Source organism: Barbus barbus, assembly GCF_936440315.1.
Source record: "Barbus barbus genome assembly, chromosome: 43".
Lineage (NCBI taxonomy): Eukaryota > Metazoa > Chordata > Actinopteri > Cypriniformes > Cyprinidae > Barbus > Barbus barbus.
In genome coordinates this window covers 10,330,433-10,352,992 of record NC_136721.1, presented here as the reverse complement: position 1 = coordinate 10,352,992, position 22,560 = coordinate 10,330,433, and the positions used below count along the sequence as shown (strand labels likewise).

General features: G+C 36.6%; 1 protein-coding gene across 1 annotated transcript in view; it reads left to right on the top strand.

Moving 5' to 3' along the window:
* Positions 1-7,013: 7,013 nt before the first annotated feature.
* LOC306862456 (protein phosphatase 3 catalytic subunit alpha-like) overlaps positions 7,014-22,560 on the top strand; it is a gene marked incomplete at its 5' end in the record, with an annotated part of 57,419 nt that continues 41,872 nt past the window's right edge. The window contains one exon of the mRNA XM_079405264.1: positions 7,014-7,068. Coding sequence (XP_079261390.1) covers positions 7,014-7,068 — 55 coding nt within the window. The remainder of the gene's footprint in view (positions 7,069-22,560) is intronic.

The window sequence follows — 22,560 nt, the reverse complement described above, 5'->3', positions numbered from 1 at the left end:
AGGCTCCTCTTTACGTCATACTCTGGGGTTCCCGTGTCCCTATGCTTTTATCTACATGTGTACTATTCAAAATATGGCACTTATTGAGGACAGGCTAAAATATAAAGATTTAAATAGATATACATTATGGAATGTAAGTTTTAGATCGTACTGCATGTTATGTTGCATAATTTATTTAAGTTCACATATCTTACTAACTAGAAACTGCTTCTAACCGCATGTCGAGAGCAGTAGTTCCGACCACGTAAGTTTGGGATGCAGTTTGCGAATGTTCTCTTTGGAAACACACCCCTGGTGATTTTTAAGGCAGCATAGACACTTGTTTATTACAGTATATCCTAAAATCCTGAGCTTGCAGTTGGTGGAAAGAACAAAATAAAAAATGCAAATTAATAAATAAAAAGTAAAGTAACTGAAAAATTTTCAAATGTTTGTTTGTTTTTTCTAGCAAGAAATAAGAATTTAAATGATTATATATTTTATTGGTTATGACTAATGCACTTGTATTTGTTCATTATATCATTATACATGAAATGACATCGGCCACATTCACAAATCAGTCCTGTCTTTATATTGATACAGTTCAGTTAACACAGTTAAGTTAGTAACAAGAGTGATTAATTCATTACCCAACTTATACACTTAAGAACCCCTGAAACAATTTAAATTTTCGGTCAAACTGTGCTTTGTGAACAAAACCATACTGAACACCTAGTTGTCTGCTACACATTTGAGCATCAGGAGGCATGAAAATGCAAACATTTGTATGAACAGGACAGTTTGAGAATTATATGGTTCTCAGTCTCAAACACTGACTTGTGATCAGTGTGCACCCCTGTGTAAGGCTAAAATAAAGTAAATGCAAAACTTAAGAGACCAATCATAATTCACCCTTTGCACACACCTGCCCCCTTAGTTACTGTTGCTACATCCGACAAGCCACAGCGCTCTCACCCCACACATGTACTGTGTTCAGAATTGCCCCCAGGATTGATTGAGTGCACTCAATAACCTCCACTATGGTTTACAAATGGCTTTCCCTTCAAATAGTGCCCTATATAAGGGAATGGGGGCAATTTTGGACACAGCAATGTTCTAATGCAGTAAACAAATACATCACAGAGCAAAGAGTACACTGACAATGTGCTGACAAGACAGAGCAGGTTCCTTTTGCTATGAAATTGTGTCATTTGTAAGAAATTTCAAACAATAAATACTGTTCTATTGCATTTTAATGTGCCACGTCAGATCCCTGTAGCACCTTAGTTCAAGTGGCACATGAACAGGTCATATCTTCCTCTTTACTACCAGTTACTGCACAAAATAAACATGAATGAACATGAATGATCAGAAGGTATGCAGTTCTGACATCAATTCACACAATTTTTCAAGTTCAAGTCTGTCAGTCAAACTCCCGGCGAAGGGTGAATTACATATTCAAGTGCAGAAGAAGACCAATCAGAATTCAGTATGTTGTGATGACATCATTGCTGCTGGTTGGATTTTGAATGTTCAACATTCTATCAATGTAAATTAATTTCACATTTTTAACCAATCTTTTTTTATATTTCAATATAAAATATTTCAAGTTCAGTACAAGTTAAGCTTAATGTTTTTGGTATTCAACATTATGCCAAATTATGCTGTATATAGATTATAACTTGTATTGAACCTGAAATATTTATTTAACTATACTATTTCCACCATATTAAACACTAAAGGCTGATGTTACCAAACACATTTTTAATAGAAACAGTATGTTAAGTGGTTTAACCTGAATTAATTGCAGAAATCTGTAGTCAGAAGACAAATTAAAATTGAATGTTTGAAGAATATTAATGCAGTGCTGACTTGCACATGCAGTAGTTGTAAAGTGATGATCTTTGCACCAGGGCTCTGTTCTCTGAAAGCTTTGAATTTCACAGAGTTCTGATTCCAAATCAATATTAGGAATAAACACTCTGAATATACTTTTTAAAAGTTGAAATTAAAAACATTTCAGATTTTTTAAATCTACAGTAAACAATGGCGGAACTTTTCTGCTGTACACATTGACAAAATATCTTTACAAAATACTTTTAAAAGTAACCTTATTACATCAATACAAGTGATAAATTTACAATTGTGTACTGCAGTATTTAACAGAATCTTAAGACCCTGATCAGATAATTTGTACAAAAACAACAAAATCTATAACAAACAACAAAATCTACAACGTCCCATTAGTTAACGTTATTAGTGTGTTATAACATTAACTTATAATCCTTGTAACGTTAGTTCACAAATACAAATGTTCATTGTTACTTCATGTTAGCTTATAGGTCCAGTAAATAATATTAACAGATACAACTTTTGATTTTAATAATATATTAAGAAATGTTTAAATTAACATTAACTAAGATTACTTAAAGCATTTTCATTAAAGCATTTTCATGTTAATAAATGTTAACAGTTAATAAATGGAATCGTGTTGTAAAATGTTATGCTTTTAATTCCTATTGCTAAATTTCCCAATTTCAAGTGCCCACATTAGAGATTAGGAAGGAAAGGAATAGTTACTGACTTACCCTGACTTCTATAGTATGAAAAAAGTACTATGGAAGTCAATGGGGACCAAGAAAGTGTTTGGTAGTGCATTTTGAAAAATGTTGGTAACCAATCAGTTGCACCTTCTATAGTATGGGGGAAAATACTATGCAAGTCAATGGGGTAGTGCATTTTGAAGAATGTTGGTCACCACACAGTTGCTGTTAATCACTGACTTCCATAATATTGGGAGAAAGTTAGAGGGGCGGGATCAGGAAAGGTCCTCGAGCCAGTATTTGAACTCTGGAGGCCCATAGTGCATCGGCGTTATATGACAGCGCCCTGCCCCAAGGCTATCTGTGTCGACTGGTAATGCATTTTGGAGAATGTGGGTAACCAAACAGTTGCTGGTAGCCACTGACTTTCACAGTGTTTTTTTTCCCCCATACTATGGAAGTCAGTAGAGACGAGAAACTGTTTGGTCACCCAAATATTGTTTGTGTTCAGAAGAAGGACAAAATTCATACAGGTTTGGAATAGCTTGAGGCGAGTAAATGATGACAAAAGTTTCATTTTTAAGCGAAAATTCCTTACTAGAATTTTAAAACTAGTTGTTTAAAAGAAATGCCAAATGTCAAAGCTGCTTGTTTGGCTGAACATTGCCTGAAAGAGAAAGAGTGCTCTGGTAGGGAGTAGCAATGCGTGACACAGGAGAGGCCTTGGTGGGCGCGCTCGCCCCGGGGCTACGGCCACACTCAGATCTTTGTTGCGTTCGCTCTGCGTGAGATGAGGCAGAGGCACTTTCCTGAGAGAGTGAGAGGGAGAGGGGGCTATTAGTTTTACTCTGCCCACTGCTTCCCACTCCAGCTGCATACATGACTAGCACCGCAGGAGTGCCCCAGAAGACTGCCCGAAAAAAGAAATGCCAGAGAGCAAATAGAGAAAGATGTCCGATTTCGCAGACGCTCAGGAATGTTGCGAGCTGTGTGAGATTTCCAAACAAACACCGCAGTGCCGCTCTCTCCTCTCTGCCCTGAGGCTCAGCCCAGCACTCCTTTACGTGCTCACCTCCCACCGCTGCCTCAGCACAACAAGCTACCCATCGGTCTGGATGATCTGTTTCACTAATCCATCAATTGTTCATTTTTTTTCCTTTTTCTTTTAATTTGCAGTGCTGTTTAACACATCCATTGTTTCCTCTGGACTGTCTCTAGCCTCTTTCCCCCATACAAAGTGTCAGATTATGGGACATGCAGTACTTTGACTCTCCCTCTGCGTTCAAGAGCATATGGTTGTCTGTGAAAAGCCGACCCTGACAGGATGACAGCAAAAAATGTGTGCCGTCTCTCTGCCTTTGACCCAGTAGTACGAGAGAGAGAGAGAGAGAGAGAGAGAGAGAGAGAGAGAGAGAGAGAGAGAGAGAGAGAGAGAGAGAGAAAGCTCCATCTGAACCCTCATGCACAGAGATCCATCTGAACACTGGCAGGCAAAAGTGAATTAGAGGAGGAGGAACTCAAGAGCCGAATGACTAGGATCATCATCATAGGAACAGGTGTGGCCAAATACTGATGTTTTCATAGGAGATGCTGATGAGACAGATCCGCTAGAGATGTTTGGCTCTCGTCTGGGATTCCTAAACACGAAACATCAGCCCAACTGCGCATGTTAAGAAGTGTCACGCAAATGACTATGAAACACAGAACAGATGCATAATGATGTAGCGAAGAAGGAATCTAGCGTTCTCAAGACATTTAGAGATGAGAAAAACCTGCAATAATAGATCACCATCTAGTGGTCATTTGGCTACATTGCAGATTTAACAAAAGTTAAAAATTAAACCCCCGGTTTAACAAAACAAAGTTTAAGCCTAGTCCTAGATTAAAATGCAAGTCTGAGCCGTTTCAACTGAAATAAACTTGATCTTAAAATATATCAGTGTCATTGTTTTGTCTCAAGATGCACACCAGTAATGTTTTTATTTCTAAGCATGTTTATAAAAATTACTTAAATGTCCTAATTGAACTATGTCCTAATCCTGGTTTAGTCTAAGCGACTAAAAGTGTGTTTATCTGTTACTTTAATTTATTCCAGTTTAATTTGCAGAGACAACTACAACTATAAGAAATTCATTGAGATGTATTGACAGAAAATGTTTGCCTGTCAATGAGTCATAAATCTAGAAGGGATTTAGATCTGGTATATTATTATTGTGTTACATAAGTAAGTAAGATAATATATGCTTATTATTATTGCTTAGTGTAGCTTTTTACCAACCCTCATGTTGTTTCAAAGCTGTATTACTTTCTTCTGTAGAACACAAAAGAGAATGTTTTGAAGAATGCCACTCTATTCCATGCAACAAATGCTCTAGAAAATAAATAAATAATTCAAAAAAGTAACCCATGCAACATATGCAGTGTAAGTCTTCTAAAATTACTTTATTGCTTAATGTGCATTAAATGGATCAAACATGACAGTAAAGACTTTTACAATGTTACAAAAAACTGCTGTTTTAAATAAATGCTTTAAAAAATCCATTAATCAAAGGATCATAACATAAATGTATCATGGTTTCCACCAAAAATATTAAGCAGTGCAATTGTTTTGGACTTTTATATTAATAAATGTGTCTTAAACACCAAATCTCCTGAGTTCATGCTTCCATAACTTTAGCCTGCCCTGACCTCTATAGGAAGAATAAGGTATTGCAAAACTCTAGAAATGCGTATATGAATGCAAAAGCAGATCAGCCCCCTGAACCAATGGGAGTTCCCTGCAGCTGTGTTTTTCACCAGCAAGAAAAAGCTGCATTAATGTCTTTCCGCAGTGTCAGTTCAAAGCTGACTGCCTGTTGCACCTCATTGGTTCAGCTTTCGGTCAGTGTTGCCCAGGGACATGTAGACTTTAAAACAATGAATGTGAAAAAAGTAAGATCTTTTAACACTGCAATATAAAATAAAGCTACATATAAATTAAAGCTACTGGCGTTTGACTGTTACATTAGATGCACCCAAGAGTCGTCCATTTGAGAATATGGGTTTCCTCAAATCAACTGGGAGATGATAAAACATTAATATTTATATGAATATTATACTTAAACTCATTTAAGCAGTTTTTATTTTTATTTTTTTCAGCAGAGAACACTGTTTTGAAAGATAACATTGAAATACCATATTTACTACAAACATTTCTGCAAAATCATTATCATTTTGCCTAATATTTGCCTAGTGTTGACATTATAGCTACTAGCACATCTTCAGTGTAATTTGATAACTTTACTAATTACTTGCTAAATCCCATATCAACTTTGACAGTTACAATGCAAGTAGGCTATAGACATGTAACTGCTTTGAATTAATTACAATTAATTTTCAAATTAATTCTGCTTTTACTTCTTTTAAATAAATAATATAATATTGTATAATATTAATAAAAATGTACAATATATAAAATTATTCATGAACTTACCAAAGTATTTAAAGGGAGAAGGTTACATTAAAAACATAATAACATTAGACGTTACATTACATTTTGATTTTAAGTCAAGTATTGTTTTATAATCGTTCTATATTCAATACAGTATTTAATGCAATTGCATCAGAAGTAACTAATAAAATTACAGAAAATTAAGAGTAATCCCTTACTTTATTGTTCAAAGGAAAATTACGCTATATTAATTAGGCTAATTAGTGCATACAGACTTAATCACTTAAACACTAAATACTTTTAGTAACGGCATACGATATTTGTTTTATTATTGTTGCATTCACAACTTAAAGACTTATCTAAACAGCCAATACCATATTTACTACAGCCATTGTAACTAGCCTACTGTAAAATATTTGCACATTTGTTTAATGTCTTTTTGGTGACAGTTTTGGCTAATTCCAAATTATCCGTTTTTATTGAAGTGTCATTATTGTGATCATAAATATGAACAACTCCCGTTTAAAAAAGCACAGAAACTCAGCGTTATTTAGAAAAATGCAATTCGCCGTTCCCCTTAAAGAATCTGGCAGGGCGAAGATGCCACAAGCGGGACACATTCTTCCAGACCTGCGTGGCATTTCAACTTGATTATCAGTCATGGCGATGAGCGAGCGGCACGTTTTCGGGAAAGCCCTTCACCTCCACCTGATGGCAGCATCACCAGGCCCTTCACACGGGTGCGTGGGAGTTCCCCGCTTCGCCATGTCGGGGTGGTGCAACGCGCTGAAAGGATCTCCCGAGCGCGTGCGCTCTCTCTCCCTTTTCTCCACCGCCCCCACCCCATCAGCTCCATCCTCCCCCGCACGACAGTCTCAGTCTCAGCAGCAGCAGCATCGTCCTCGCAGCAGCAGCAGCATCCGGCGGTGAGACACGGAGAAGACGCATCCGAGTGATGCCACTGCACCAACCGCATCTCGCCACCGCGAAAACACGCCGAGAATAAAGCGCTTCTTCTGCGAGGAGGGAGAAACACATTCGCCTGGAGAGATCCACTGCCCATGAAGATGTCTAACGCTGAAATGGTCTTGAACTCCACCGATCGGATAGTGAAATGTGAGTCTACATTTCCTCCCTCTCTTCTACCTGCATCTTTATTTTGTGCCATGATTTACGCACTAAATGTTAAAATATTGCCACGACGTATGGATCGCATTTATTAATGTGGTCAGTTCATCTTTAGGACTGAATGTTTTTGAGATAGCGATGATTTTCTCTGCTATGGATTGATGGTAATTGAGTCACGGGCAGGTTGTTAAGTAAGGCAGATCCAGTGGAGGCGGTGATGCAGCAGGATTTAGGAGGTGGCATCACGCAGCCCTTCCTGTATTCTTCAGAGACAATCAAGCAATAAGGTTTTCAGTTCATATTTAGCTGTTTGCGTTCTCGAGGGAAGCCTCCAGTCTGCAGGTAAACCATTAGAGATGGAAACTGTCACGCCCCCGTTGCGTCTGATTGATTTTCGCACATTTACCGGTCACGTAGCGCACATTAATATTCACATGTAGGAACATAAAAGCATAGATCACTGAGACTGAATATAAGCGTCTCGGTCTTAGGCTAGAAACTAGATTTTGGTTAATTGAAGGTGCACTAGGTAATTTTTTTGCTTAAAAAACGGGTTAACATTAATGGCACTTTCATAGTGAAATAGTATTGAAATAATACATATACACCGATGAGGAGGTGTCAAAAGTCATATAGTATTATTATAGCAAAAAAGCTGTTTGTATTTTACACAGAGCGGGTCGCACCTTCTTGGGCGCTGCTATGTTTGGATCACGTGACCAGCCGTTTGATACAATTGATCGTATTACTAATAAAATAAGCTAATAATTTTGCCAGGATGCTTTACAAAGCATAAATATAAATGTACATTCTAACAACAACTGACACAACAAAAAAACTGTGCCATGGTGTGGATCAACAGGTGTGTGACCCACCAGATGAATGAAAAAAAAATAAAAAATTACGACCTAAGCCACAATATGGGAAATATAGAGAAACATGGAAACACAAAACAGAACAGAACATGCACAAAGCAGTGAGTGAGCAAATTTAATGCATCCAGGCCAATAGGTGTCAGTGTATACAGTCCAAAACCAGTAATATTATTTGGATGAATTGGAGCAGATAAATGTAAACAACAATTTACTTAGTGTACCTTTCTGTCCTTCAAGGTAACAGACAGAAAACAGCTTCGGCGTTTTAATAGAAACATAATTTCTTTTAATTTAGTTTAGTAATGGGTCACGTTTTCACAATTTGCACTTTCATAGATTCTGCCTTCTCCTCTGAGGGCTGCTACTTTTGTCTTTTTGGTCCAGCGATGTATAATTTGTGATATTAATAATGTGATATATTCTTGTGTTTGAATTGGAGACTCTGTAGGCATGCAGTCTCCTCCAAACAGTAAACCACCTATGTTAATCTTTTTCTTGTTTTTACACAAAATTAACACTTCAGCCTAGCTGATTGATCTGAATTGCAAAAATCTGTGGGCTTGTGAACTTTTGAAACAGTTTCCAGGATATCTCAATTTGCATGCTAATGTGGCCGCATTTAAATGGGTTGTCTACTGTGTTGATTCGATAAATAGTATTAGCATTTAAAACACCCTTTGCGTCAAAGACATAGTTCACCCAAAAATAAAAAATCTGTCATCGTTTACTGTTTAAATCCCATATGATTATCACAAAAAGCAGATGTTAGGCTGATTTACGGCATGAATGAGGATCATTTTAGTCATGTTGCTCAGTCCTGATTTGTTGACATGGACATTTTTTGGCAGAACATTTGATTTGTATCTGCTTTTGAATGCTGAATCTTATGACAAGGCCCATTATAACTCAGGCTTTGATATAAGTCATCTGACCTCTCTAAAAGTTAAGGTTGCATTAGTCACTGCCACACGTAATGAGTCACAGTAGTGACCCCCCTCCAACGCACCGGCTACCTCATAGAGGTACTTTAGATCTGCCAGTTTTAGCCGTAATGCCATTCTCTGAACTACCTCTGTCTCCTCTCCCCCCTTATGTATAATTGAGGGCTTTATCATCAACAAAATGCATCAATAAATAACCACATCTAAAAACCAAGTGATGAGGTTAGCTAAGCATTCATATTTAGCAGTGTGCAGCGTCAAATGCAGGAGGCAAACAAAGAATTTGTCTCTGCATAGAATCCCCACAAAAGCAAAGAAGGATTTCATAAAACACTGCATGGTGTGTCATTTGCAGAGTCTCATTTACTAAGTGCAACTAGAGTTAGGCCTTTCATTCCTGCACTGGCATAATGGATTTTATGGCGCTTTCCATTTAGTGTTTTGTCTCATGGGAGCTGTACTGAGCATCACTCTTTGTATGCGAAATCATTATATTGTAGCCACACTGTTAACATTCTCATACTCGTTTCCAGCTTGCGTATGAATCTGTCGTAATGATCCTGGTATGAAGGCAGAAAACCATTCACAGATTTGCAAAGGTGAAATGAACAGACTAGGGATGTCGTTATGCTTCATTCATGTCTGTCTTTTAGCTCAATGTTGTGGCTATTCTGTGGTTGTATTAATTTTGGACAATTGACACTATTATTATTATTATCATCGTATAATTTTTTGGTATAATGTTTATGTATTAATATTGTTTTGGCCTTTTCTTCAGGCCATGGATGCATGGGAGTGGGTTTGCATCTTGTTACGCATTTCATTCCACAATATGATTTTTCCTTGTTCTTATTTATTTGATTTTGATAATTGATCAACAAAAAATATGTATTAAAATTAAGATACAAATAATACAAAACAAAATTCAAAAAAGGGATTTTCCACAAACAAAAATGTATGAAGTGGTCAAAAACTGTCTGGCCCACTCCGTTTCTTCTGGCGTATTGGCGTTGAATTCATTACCACACCCTTTATGACATTTACAAAATTACACAAATTTCTTTCATAATTAACAGATTAAACTGAAACAAAACACAAACAAATAATATTAAAATATAAAACAAAATGTTATTTTCTTGAATGACCACAACAAATATATTATAATATATTTATGTTGTTAATATAATACATTAATACAATACATTGTAAATTATTTTTTATATATAATAAAAATATTTATAAGGACTGCATGTTTTACACAGTAATTGCTTTATAATAATAATATAGTTCTGATTAATAATTGCAACGCAATCCATTGCTAAAAACTGAACAAAGACATTGCTTCACCTAAACTAAACTAAAAGTAAGTCTGTAATATTATTATCATATTTTTATGTAAAATTTATATATTTATATAACATGTGACCCTGGACCTCAAAACCAGTCTTAAGTAGCATGGGTATATTTGTAGCAGTAGCCAAATTATATGGGTCAAAATGATAGATTTTTCTTTTATGCCAAAAAATCATTAGGATATTAAGTAAAGATCATGTTCCATGAAGATATTTCATAAATTTCCTACCGTAAATATATCAAAACTTAATTTTTGATTAGTAATATGCATTGCTAAGGACTTCATTTGGACAACTTTAAAGGTCATTTTCTCAATATTTAGATTTTTTGCACCTCAGATTCCAGATTTTAAAATAGTTGTATCTCGGCCAAATATTGTCCTGTCATACATCATAACAAACCATACATCAGTGGAAAGCTTATTTATTCAACTTTCCGATGTTGTATAAATCTCAATTTAATAAAATTGACCCTTATGACAAGTTTGTGGTCCAGGGTCACATATAATAAATATATTTGATGAATAGAATTAAATGATAGCTACAAAAACAATTAATTAATAAATTAATATATAAAAACAATAACAGTATGAGGAGTATATCTTTTGCATGTGTGGTCCTGCCATCCAGCATGTTGATGTGCTTGTGTTTCATGCAAAAATCTGTGACGTGTCAAGAAATTGGCCACTTTAGGGGACTCGGGACAACATTTTGTGAATACTCCAAACAAACCCAGACCCCTCTAAAGCAAACTAAACTGAATGCAGTTCGCTTATACTGTATAATGATCACACAAGGCATTTTTCTGCTCTTTGTTATTGTTGGTTTATATACTCAAAAGGGCACACAACTGTAGTTGTGAGGCACAGTAGTTTGCTGATATACTAAACATTGACATAGATGTTTACATAGGTGTTTCTGGGGAGGATATGATAGGTAAAGTGATAGTGTAGTGCAGTTACTAGACAGTGCTCTTTAAAAATACAACATGTCAATCAGCACCTGGTTTTAAAGCCCAGAGGAGAAATAAGGTCAAGTGTTGCTTCAGCCTCTGAATTCTGGTGTGTAGATGCCACTAGCCCACTCACTTCTCTGGGATGCCTTCATGCCAGGCTTGGAACGGCCTACTTTACTGAGCCCAATTCTAGGGCATTAACTGTGTTAGTTCTAATGGGGCTTGGCGAGCCACATGCGGCTCAAGAGGTATTGTTAGGATATAAACAGGACACTTGGAAAGGTGAGTCATCTAGCCGTAATGGTTCTCTGGGTCATGTTCTGTTTAGGACACATGAATACTACTACAATTAGTGTTGTTGCAATGCTGTTGACCTAACATTTAAACTAGTAAGTAATGTTGCCAAGTAAGATGTGATGTTGTTTACTTGTCATTGTGTGGCAAAGTAAAATAACAAAAATTGGTTTAATTCATTTTCTGAGAAAAAAAAAAGTCGGTGGTGCTTGAAAGACATTTACTGAAGATGCACAATAAATCAGTACCATATCAGTTATAGGCCGATATTTAATTGATTGGTATTTGATTGTGCATGCATACATTTCCCCTACTTTTAAATTTAGACTACCTTTGCCATCACTTAAAGCTAATCTTTAATACACTAATACCTTACTAAATGTAACAAATCTTGTAATAAATCAGTTTTTGCGCCGTATATTAAAATAGGTAACACTTTACAACAAATTTCCTTGGTTACCCATTTTAATATACGGCACAAACATCGATTTATTACAAGATAAAATCAAATCAAAACTTGTATCTGTTAATATTATTTTTTAATGCATTGTTTAATTCATCTTTGTTAATGCATTAACTAGCAGCATTAACTAACAATGCTGCTAGTTAATGCATTAACAAAGCATATAAGGAAGGTTATTGTAAAGTGTTATCTAAAAAGGCGATGCTTTCATTTGTAGCATTTAAAATGATAGGTTTTAGTTTTTAGTGTAGACAAACTTATAATGTCATATCTTATAATGTATTGGCCAAAATTGTAATAATCATTGCTATCATGCTCAGGTGTTGAGGGTGGTTGCAATGGCATTGCAGTTACTAAGATGTTCTTACATTGGTTTTTAGAGTATTTGCTATGCAGTTGCTATGGTGTTTTGTGGTCGGATGCATAAACTGCTTATAGACTAGTCTTACCAGCTGATCTAATTTTTCTTTAATGCTGGTCTTATTTAGTCAGTTACATTAAAACTAGTGCTGTCAAACGATTAATCGCGATAAGAATATGAATATATTAATGTATAAAACATGTTAATATTTTCAAAATATATACTGTATGTGTGTGTCTTTGTATATACATAATTAATATACACAGTACACATACATATATATAATGTAAACAAAACTTTCATTTTGGATGCGATTAATCACGATTAATCGTTTGACAGCACTAATTAAAACTTGTCCGAAAAGTAAGACTGATTACCCGTTGGCTAACTGTTGGTTGGTTAGGCTAGTTTTTAAATCACAGTTCCAACATAGTGGCTATGTTAATGAAAATCATAAATCTTGTTACTTGGAAAAGTCACTTCTCTCATCAATAAACCATATGACTTGAGTTACCTCTCTATATCTCAAAAAGTGTCAGTATTTAGTGTCAGTGTTCCCTAATCTTCAATAGTAATAGAATCTTTTTAACTTTTCAGTAAATAAAACTGGTTGTATTTATTAAATCCACCCAAACAAATGGTTTCAAACAAATGATCTGTCATTTAAGCTTTGCTTTCTTTATCGGTTGTTACAAATAGCTCAGCATGAGCCTTCTCTGGCCACGATGTTGCAGTTTCCCATATTTATCATATACATTTTTAATGAGTTAATAAGCCTGTGTTTTCCCTTTGAATTAGTGTGATCCCTTGGGCTATTCATTGAGTGATCGTCCAAAACTGTTGTTCGAGCATAATCTGTTAGGTAGATGAAGGAGTCCATTCAGAGTCAGTGGTAGGGGGCAGGTGCACATGAAATAGTTGGTAAGGTGGAGTAATTACTGACAGGATTGACAGGGAGCGAGATGGATGCTGAGGATCCGCTTGCCTGATATGTACATGCAGGCTTTATATAGTAATGTGGGTGAATTATTTAAGCATTGGTTTGCAGCACTGTTTCACTTCACATGGCTCTCTTACATAACAACACTTCCCTGAGGTCTGCTGATGAGATGGAGAAGAGGGAGATGAGGGAACGAAGAAGAAAAGATGAAAGAGAGGATGAACAATCTTAAGGCCTACTCACACCAGTGTGAATATTCACTGCAAATATTCAGTCAGAGGACAAATGTTGAATAAAAACACTAGGTTTCTATGGGCCTGGGAATATCCGGGTGTGAATTCATCTGCCGACAAATCTAACGCATTTGGGGGTTTTTGCAGAGCGACTTTTTGTCTTCAATTGGCCGATAAGATAATAGCTTTTAATCATGTTTCCCAAGTCGCTGCTGCACAATCTGTTACATATGGTTATGATGTTGTCTTTGTACTCAACCAGAAAAAGAATACATGTTTCAAATATTTTTTAAATACAGAATTTGAAAATAAGTCTTATAAAAAATATAATTGAAATAATAGCAAAAGTAATTAATAAATAATAATAAAAAGTACTTATATATGTAACTTTTTTTTTTTTTTACATAAATTACTTTTGCTAATTATATTTTTATATGATTTATTTTCAAAGTACTTTGGTTATGCTGTTGTCTTTGTCCACTACCAGAAAAAAATACATCATTAAAATTTTAATACAGATTTTGAAAATAAATCATATAAAAAGTAATTTATAAGTAATAAAAAATGACTTACATATTTGTGTGTGTGTGTGTATACATATATACACATTATACATTTAATGCATAATACATTTGAATAATTTATGAAAATTGGGCAAATGCATTAGACTTATCTAAAGTAAAATGAATAATTAAATAAAAGTCTGAATTGAAATCCTTATGCTGACAGATGTGTGCGTCATTGTTTCAGTGATCAGTGCGTCACTGTTCAGCACCACCTATTCCGCCAGAAATTATTTGTTTGTCACATAATTCTAACAAATAATTGTTTACATTTGTTTTAATATTTGTATATACGTTTTGACTGCAAATCGTTTTGCATTTTTGTTTTTTGCTGGGTGTGAATAGGTATTTAGCCAGGGGGAAAAGAAAAAGGGAACGGGGGATGTGTGTGAGTGAGAAGGCTGGAGAGGTGTAAGACATAAAGGCGTTTCCATGGAGAAAGGTGGACAAAGGATCTGGAGGGCAACAAAAGAGAATATGAAGAACGTGAGGAGAAAGTGACAGATAAAGGCTGAAGTAGACAGGCAGGACATGATAGAGAGAGGGAGAGAAATAAGACGATAGGAAAGAAGTAGAGACAGAAGGAGAGCCACGCATGAGAACGCTTGTAAATTGCACAAATACATGACAGGTCTGTGGATGAAGTGTCTGCTTATTATAGCGGTCCTGCTTCAATAAACACAAACCTTCACACGCATCAAACATCACTAATGCTGTCACTCTTTCATCAAAAGGGATAATTCACCCAAAAATGGAAATTCTGTCATAATTTACTCACCCTTAAGTTGTGTCTGTATGAGTTTCATATATTGTGGAAAATGCAGTTTTTATTATTTCTGTCAGGACCACTAGCGATTATCGTCGATTTGATTGCACAGATACTATTTAAACTAAACTGAGCTAGATAGTGACATCTCTGAATTCAATAATGAAATGCCTTTAACTGAAAATTGAGTGTTAATCTTATCATTATACATTACTGACACTCTGATCTCCAATTTGATACTGTTAAGTGCTTTGACACAATCTGTATTGTTAAAAACGCTATATAAATAAAGGTGGCTTGACTATCGTCAAAGATGACTGGCAATTAGCATACAGTTTGGATTGGCGATATGGTTCTGTTCTGGGCAAGAACTCCCTGCGCATCCATGCAGCCTAGCTTGGATGAGAGCAGGAAGAGCAGCGATAACCCCCCAGGGTAAACAGAACAGAGTTAACATAAATGTATTGCTGATATCATTAAAGTTCAATAATTTTATGAACACATTTTATAATTAGTCTGATTCAAAGGAGAATCAGAAGGCTGAATCCTGACTGACAAGAGGGGGAGCTGGGGATAGAGGAGGGTAATTAGCTATTGAGCAACGCGAAAACTGCTGATGATACTGAGGGACCTTATACAGTATATGAATGCTTAGATAGGTGTCGTATTCCTATAGGTAGATGGGGATCAGCTGATGCGAGCTTGACTAACATGACCTACTCTTCATTTTTATTACAGTAACAGTAATGCAGAAAAATCTGTTTTATTTTATATTACACTGTAAAATTACAATACTAATATTTATGTGTTCAATGTTTCAAACGTTAAACCACAGAGCCTTTATTTTGATGGTTTGCCAGCAAATAAGTATATGTGCTGCATGTTTCAGAGTGAAGGGTAGCACTGTGTTGATTTTATTTCGATATACACTGTATTCTCCTGCCCCCCATTCTAATACCAGTCAGCAGGGATGGGCAGCCACACTAACTCCATCTCTTTCATCTCTCCCTTCTCCAGCATATTGGCTTTTCATGCATGGGTTGTGCTCAGGTCTGCAAGCTGCCACACTGCCACAGCCCATAAACACGTAAGGGCTCAGCACAGTCCAGGTCTGTGCATGTTGTGGGAACCACTGACACATTTCGACACAAGCGGTGCTCATGTTTTGAGTCGTGTCTCATAAAACAAGTGCTCCCAATTCTGGTTGCCAGATCTATTTAGTCATAAGTATTATTTTTTGTAATCCAAACAACAACAGAAATCAGATACAACGGCGCCTGGACCGGAGGGCGATAATCTGAATCGCTATTCCAAAGTGATTCCTAGCTGCGCTGCTTCACGCCGTGCAGTTGATCCTGCTAGAGTTAATGTGGTAGACACTTTGGAGTATGTTATGTAATCCAGTTTCTTCAGTTATTAATAATGTCCTGTCAACATGTCCACTTCTCTCTGTTCTTTTTAACAAGCTCCACAGCTTTCCACCACCTCTGAAACATCTAAAATGGTACACTGATAAAAGATCCGCTGTACAACATTAGCGGCTTGTCGTGTGCCGGTGACAGGCACATTGTTAGCCTGTAGTTCACATTATATTTGGCTAAAACGTGGACAGTGGGTAATGGTGAAAAGTGAATAATTTGACTAAATAAAGTCATTAATTATTGTAACAGAGTCATGAGCAAAATGAATAATGAAAGCTCTCAGTTCACCCGGAGATTGAGTAGGTACTACATTTGGTTTGAAAATTGATGACTTACTGCATGACTGTATAAATTAGTAGTATGATACAGTATTAATATGAGTAGTATGATTGAAATTTGGATGTACATCTGGCATGTTAATACTGTCAAGTGACCTACCTGTGTTAGTTGCGTTGCTTTAGTGCCATTCATAAATCCTCATCTGTGGCCCCAATAAAGTGTTTTTGCCTGCTACAGTGTATAGTATAGAAGTATGCCTATTCGGATGGACTGTTTATGTTTTCTGATAATTTGCTACATTCGAATATGCAGCAAAATGCAGAAGAAAATATCTGTAGTTTAGTTTTATTGTAACTCATAAACACATAAACTCAATTACAAAATCTGCTTAGCTGCCTTACTACCTAGTGCCACATAGACAACTTTGTACATAAAAGGTCATAACTGATTTAATGCAATACATCAGTTGATTTCAGTACAGTTTGACATTAGCATGATGCTAAGCTAGTACTCTAATAAGCATAAAAATACATAGCACACTATATGTATTTGGTAAAATTATTACAAGGAACTATTTTATTGATGCTTTTCACTATTTAGTACTTTTTCGTCCACCATCTTAGCTTGTTGCAGTGCATTTTGGGATTGCATTCTCTGCAAAGGATACATGTTATGCTACCTTACTAAATATAGCATCTGTTTGTGTGCAAAATATGTGAATAAACAGAACAGCTTGTATAACAGTGTAAATTTGCTGTCCCCTCAAAATAACTCAACACACAGCCATTAATGTCTAAACTGCTGGCGACAAAAGGGAAAATGTCCAAATTGGGCCCAAAGTGTCAATATTTTGTGTGGCCACCGTTATTTTCCAGCACTGCCTTAACCCTCTTGGGCATGGAGTTCACCAGAGCTTCACAGGTTGCTACTGGAGTCCTCTTCCACTCCTCCATGACCACATCACATAGCTGGTGGATGTTAGAGACCTTGCGCTCCTCCACCTTCTGTTTGAGGATGCCCCACAGATGCTCAATAGGGTTTAGGTCTGGAGACATGCCTGGCCAGTCCATGGAGGTGTGTTTGGGGTCATTATATTGTTGGAATACTGCCCTGCGGCCCAGTCTCTGCTTCAGTATGTCACAGTACATGTTGGCATTCATGGTTCCCTCAATGAACTGTAGCTCCCCAGTGCCGGCAGCATTCATGCAGCCCCAGACCATGACACTCCCACCACCATGCTTGACTGTAGGTAAGACACACTTGTTTTTGTGCTCCTCACCTGGTTGCCGCCACACACGCTTGACACCATCTGAACCAAATAAGTTTATCTTGGTCTCATCGGACCACAGGACATGGTTCCAGTAATCCATGTCCTTAGTCTGCTTGTCTTCATATTGACATATGGGACTGTTTAGAGTGGTTTTAAATGTCATATTAACATGTGCATGTCCCCTTTCATCAAGGCTATGCAGAGAATACCAAAATCAAATTATTTTAAATAATTCTAAATGTAAACTCTTTGACATACTTGAATAATGAAAATACGATGTTATGCTTTTACTGTCTATGTAGAATTTGACTTTCGCTGTACTTTATGCTAATTATATTCAGTGTGTGTGTTTGTGTGTGTGTGTGTGTGTGTGTGTGTGTGTACACATACACTATCATTTTTATGGTTTTGATCCATATTATGAGGCTTGTTCTGTCAGCATTTGCAGATTCTTTTAAATGATTCTGGGTCAGTGAGTTATTTAAATAGTCACGCATATGTTGCATTGAGTGACAATTCGGCATGTATTTGACGCGTCATCTCTGGTAGCATTAGCACAGTTGTTTGCGGTCTCGGCCTGAGGCTGAAGCTCTTCTGTTAACATGAGGACATTGACAGGCATAGACACTGTTACGCTGCCAGGTGTGCTTGTTGGTGATTCTTGAACTGTGTAAGAGGGACAACCGTAACGGTTGTGTGTTTTCTGCCACACACAAGTAGGGGTTATTCCCATATTATGGTCTAACACACAGGAGGGATGTTATGTGTTTACATCCTTCAGGTTTCAGCTAAAGGTTTACTGTCAGTCACAGGCATCCAGAGCTTTCCCACAGGAGCAAATGAGGAGAGAGAGAGAGGAAGAGAGAACCTGTTCGGTGTAATAGAGCCGTCGATTGCACAATGTGAGGCAGTCATGAAGACAGGCAACCGTAACAGAGCTTGTTAAGATGAACGTAAGATGAAGCGAAACTACAATAGACTCATCCATAGAGGAATGTAGAGTCACGGAGGCTGTTACACAGACAAGATTTCCCTTCTAATGAAAGTGAAGCTTGAATGACATTGTGAGAAAATAAAGGACTAGACTAGATTACTTTTGCATGTCTGTTTCAAAACCTGCTGAGCTGCCTAGTGCCTACCTAGCCAGCATTTAAGGCACCATATATTCTGTGTAATTTTGAGTATGAAAATAGCTTTGTTTGTATCTTTCGCGTAGTTTGAAATCCCACAATGCACTGTGACTCAGTGAAAAAAAGAGAAGAAATTGTTGAATATAGTTGTTATTTTTGTTTTTTTTTAGCACAAAAAGTATTCTCATAGCTTCATAACATTACGGTTGAATGACTGATGTCACATGGACTATTTTAACAATGTTCTTACTACCTTTCTGGGCCTTAAACGTGCCAGTTGAGCTGTCTGTGCAGTATCAGAAAGCTCTTGGATTTCATCAAAATATCTTAATTTGTGTACCGAAGATGAACAAAGGTCTTACGAGTTTGGAATGACATGAGGGTGAGTAATTATGACTGAATTTTTTGACAGTTCTGGGTGAACTATCCCTTTAAGGTTTATGCTTTTTTTCTGCAGGATTTTCAGCTATATTTATATTTTATTGCAACATGCATTCTGTGTAACAGCTCCATAACAGTTCTATAGAGTGCAATAGTGCCCACCTACGTTTTAGCAGCCTTGGTTCTGGAAGTATTTTTCCCAAAGAGATTGTAAAAAAAACCTTCATTACAGAGTTATAAGCCATAAGGTAAACCAGCCATTTACAAGGTAAAGCACAACATTACAAACTCATTTGAAACAAACAGCTTCAGTGAAGGAAAGAATGACAATCCCATGGCAGGAAGCATTGTAAATTATTTAGTAATATATATATAATAAATAATTATAATATATATATATATATATATATATATATATATATATATATATATATATATATATATCTGATATCCGATATGTATTATTGTATATATTATGTATACAGACTTACACAAAAATGTTGTTACTAATTAAAAATTGGCTGTGTATGCTGAATTGTCCTGTGTATTTCATTCTTTTTAAAGAACCATGCCATTAGCAACATGCTAACATCACACTCTATTAAAATGTATTGTGGCTTCATGTGCCAGTGTTTTAGTGTTTCAGTGTTTGACACACTTGAGTTGCTGACTATGTAGAGCACTTGTGCGAAAAGAATGCCCCGTAGACAACAAAGCCCTTCGCTAGGTTTTGAAACAGAGCTTATATCTTACATTTATTAAGCAAACAGGGAAGAAAAAAATGACAGGTGCTTATTTTTGAATCAGTGATCAAGGAATTGTGCATGTCTGCTTAATCTGAATTTGCATTGTGCCAGGGTTATTAAACTTAACTTAAACCATAAAGAAACGCATGTGTTACTTGACATAAATGTTAACTGAAATAAAATAAATAATTTCTGCCAGTTGCCATGGCAACATTTCTCATTTTCATTTAGTTCAACTAAATCCTAAAGCTGAAATCAAAATCAATAAAAACAATATAGACATATATATAGACAAACATTAAAAAATTATAATAGTATCTCAGTGATACTAGAATAACACTGCAGTTAGCATTTTATCATAATTAGTTCAAGCTATATCTAATTTTGCTGTATGCAGCTCCTTCTTGATTCATTTTTGTACATGCTCTTCCATATGAGTATGCTAGGTGTACCTTGTTTTATTTATATGTAAATTTGTGTAAATTATACACCCCTGAGGTACACCCATTAAGAGCAGTTCTCCTTTTCTGCTTGCCTTGCCTTTTTTTTTCTTTAGCTGAAGCATACAGTAGTTTACTGCTTATTAGCTGCAGAATAGAATATTTCAGAGTGTTTGTGGTGTGTGTAGAGAAAGACAGAGCTGCTGCGGACCTGCACATTGGAGATTTAATCCCCAATCACAGTGTATACTGTGTCTGAACCGGCCACACTTCAGTAGTCACCGGCTGTTGCTCAGCAACATGCACCACAGTCCAACATCTTGTGAAGTGAAGAGCCAAGCTGCTGTTTTCCATCTCACCCTTGAACCGCTCTCTCTCTCTCTATTCATTTGCTCTCCATTCCTCCCTACTGAGACTGTTGTTCATCAGGCATTTCACACTTTCTCCTGTTTCTCTCTTGTCTATTCTTCCTATTAAGTTTCTTCTCACTCCGATAGGCCACATGGTGTGCTCTGGAGCATCTCATTATTGTTCATATATACACAAAGTGCTTGTCTGTCTCGTCATCTTTCTGTCTTTCAGGATGCTGTGCAACCATATCTCAGCCCTCTAGAGTTTTGGGAGAAGGCGAAGATGTGGACAAATAGGGACATTATGTTCTTGTGGAAGAGGCATTATGTTCTGCGTTGTCTGTATGTCTTTCTCTCACTCGCTCGCTTCGCCTGACTGTGCCGTGACGTCTTTTGGTGGACTCTCGCACTGAGTCAGAAAAGTGCCAAAAATTTGTTGAAATACTGTCACTGTTCACACACATTTGCTTCTTCACATTGAGAAGCAAAACCCATAAATCTGAGTGCTTTCAAATTTTTTTTGTTTTATTTGTTCTCCTCCAGATCCATCAAATAGCCAAAGGTCCCTAAATCAATACCAAACTAGAAATTAGTTTATTTTAGCTCATGATAAACTAGATAACATTAGCATTAGTGAAGTAAACGGTTTCAGAAATAAGCATCTCTATGTTATTTTGTATGTGCATTAGGGCTGCACGATTAATCGGGGGAAAAAAATCACGATCTCGATTCATACATAAATGCGATCTCGTTTCTAAATGACGGCGATTCACTTGCGTGTATTTCCCTGCATTCAGATCATGCTGCATTCACGCGTTATTGGTCACACTCACACAATAACAAAACACTATTAATTCACTAATCAATCATAAATCTCGATCACTTTTCTCCTCTCCCTCATTGGCCACGTTCCGCTGTCACTCACGTGACGTGTAACAAGGCGGCAGACCTAAACTGAGCAGAATGATCACCGTATGACATCAAAGTACCACGAGAGCGATAAGAAAGCAGTCGGATCCTATGCATTCAAATCGCTCTTGCGGTACTTTGATGTCATACAGTGATCATTCTGCGTCAGCATCAACGCTTGACGGAGGGCGTGTCTGAAGCTTGGTGCTGACCATAGATATATATACTGACTAGATGTCGCCTTGGGCCTCTAAGCATACGTCAACATCGCCGCCATCTTGGGTCGGGGATCTGAAGGAAGCGCCAAAGTTTCTCGGCATTCAGATCAAGCCGGACTTTTGTGCTGTAGTATATATTTTCATGAACTGGATGTTTTCAAAGAATGGTTAACCTGTTATATACTGTAGCCTAATCATTTAATAACTGTTGTAAATACTGGAAGATGTTTTCACACTACGTACGCACGTTATGTTTGTTTTTGTGTTATATAACCATTTTACGCTGGGTCATTGTATTGCGGCTTGCTGATGTACAAAATAAACCAGTACAATTCAAATGTTTTAATTAACATGAATTTTTAAGTATGGATATCACACCATTGTAGCCATTTTGTGTGCAGTAGACTAGGCTAAGGTAAGTAACAATAGTTAATTTTAAGTTCACTGAAGTGGAAGAATAATAAACTTACACCTAGTTTTGAAGTAGATTAATATCAAAAGCTTCAATTTTCTCTGGACTCGATCATAAATACATGTCTGTCAGTTGTAACAAACCAAAAAACTAAGAAAAATCATTTGAGATTTGGACGATT